This window comes from Pundamilia nyererei, unplaced genomic scaffold (genome assembly GCF_000239375.1).
Source record: "Pundamilia nyererei isolate P.nyererei 1_Seehausen unplaced genomic scaffold, PunNye1.0 scaffold00510, whole genome shotgun sequence".
Taxonomy (NCBI): domain Eukaryota; kingdom Metazoa; phylum Chordata; class Actinopteri; order Cichliformes; family Cichlidae; genus Pundamilia; species Pundamilia nyererei.
Window position 1 is genome coordinate 194,563 of NW_005187911.1, and position 1,694 is coordinate 196,256.

General features: G+C 49.0%; 1 protein-coding gene across 1 annotated transcript in view; it reads left to right on the forward strand.

The window, feature by feature from the left end:
* Positions 1-1,665, forward strand: part of LOC102215918 (protein NLRC3-like) — a gene marked incomplete at its 3' end in the record, with an annotated part of 39,019 nt that extends 37,354 nt beyond the window's left edge. Inside the window, exons 9-10 of the mRNA XM_013907761.1 lie at positions 568-701; positions 1,137-1,665. Of these exons, the coding sequence (XP_013763215.1) occupies positions 568-701; positions 1,137-1,665 (663 nt within the window). The remainder of the gene's footprint in view (positions 1-567; positions 702-1,136) is intronic.
* Positions 1,666-1,694: the final 29 nt, after the last annotated feature.

Here is a 1,694-nt window from a genome sequence, read left to right on the forward strand (position 1 = left end):
AGTGGATTTGGATGGAATGACAAATCCTGGGCTTTAAGTTGTAAAACAGAGCGTTATCAGTTTTTGTACAACAAAAACAAAACTCGCCTCTCAGGTCCTCGGTCCTCCAGAGTAGGAGTGTACCTGGATCACAGTGCAGGTATTCTGTCTTTCTACAGCGTCTCTGAAACCATGACTCTCCTCCACAAAGTTCGGGCCACATTCACTCAGCCGCTCTATGCCGGACTTTTTCTTTTTGACTGTGGTGTTACTGGCGAGTTTAGTAAACTTAAATAGAAGGCTTTTTTGGTTTTAACCTTGTTAATCATGTTATGTCTACATGAAGACTGCATGCTGTTTTGGGACCAAATATAATGTTGAAGCAGATGCTTTGAGTTCTTCTGAAATGATGTGATGGTATAGTTTATCTGGTATAGTGTGCTACAGCTGCACTCTTTACAACACTGTCAGCATTTACTGCAAGCATGTGTGTCAATATATGCATTACAACTAAGTAGACAGTAGTAAAGTGACTTCATAATACTCAACAAACCATCATTCTCTCCTCAACTCCAACATCTTCGTAAGGCCGAGGAGGATGCCTACACAAGTGGTGACAGGGCCCTGTACAAGCAGGCCAGGAACACACTGACCGGGGTGAAAGCAGCTGAAAGGATCTACTCCCAGAAGCTGAAAGAACAGCTCTCAGCCAACAACCCTGCGTCAGTGTAGAGGGGCCTGCTGGAAATCACCAAATACAGACATCCCCCACCCCCTGTTGAAGCAAACAAAGACCTGGCCAATGAGTTGAATACATTCTAATGCAGGTTTGAGACGGACAGACTCCCACACCTCACCCTCCCCTCCCCAGAGACATTTTTTCAGACATTGACCCCCAACACCTTCCCCCCTCCCACCTCACGTTCCCCAATGCAGAATCAACGTCCACCACCACCCTCCCCAATGCAGAATCAACGACCACCACCACCCTCCCCAATCCAGATGCAACGACCACAACCACCCTCCCCAACCCAGACTCAACAACTACCATCACCCTCCCCAATCCTGTCTCAACGACCTTCATCACTGCTCTCACCCCCCTTTCCTTCTCCCTGAAACTCAGAATACACACTCAGGATGTGAGCTGACTGTTTCAGAAACAGAAGTCCAGGAAAGCCCCCGGACCAGACGGTGTTTCACCCTCCTGCCTCAAAACCTGTGCTGAACAGCTGGCTCCCATCTTTACTCGCATCTTCAAAAGATCCCTGGAGTTGTGTGAAATTCCCTCCTCCTTCAAACACTCCACCATCATCCCGGTCCCCCAAGAAACCCACCATTACAGGACTGAATGACTACAGACCTGTCGCCTTGACGTCTGTGGTCATGAAATCCTTCAAACGACTGGTGTTAGCCCATCTGAAGGACATTACAGGCCACCAGTTGGACCCTCTGCAGTTTGCCTACCTGGCAAACAGGTCGGTAGATGATGCAGTGAACATGGGGCTGCATTACATCCTGCAACACCTCAACCACCTGGGAACCTATGCCAGGGTCCTGTTTGTGGACTTTAGTTCAGCTTTGAACACCATCGTGCCTGAACATCTCTCCTCCAAACTCTCCCAGCTCAGCGTGTCACCAGCTATCTGTCAGTGGATCACCAGCTTCCTGACAGACAGGAAGCAGCAAGTGAGGCTGGGGGAGATCACCTCTGAAAC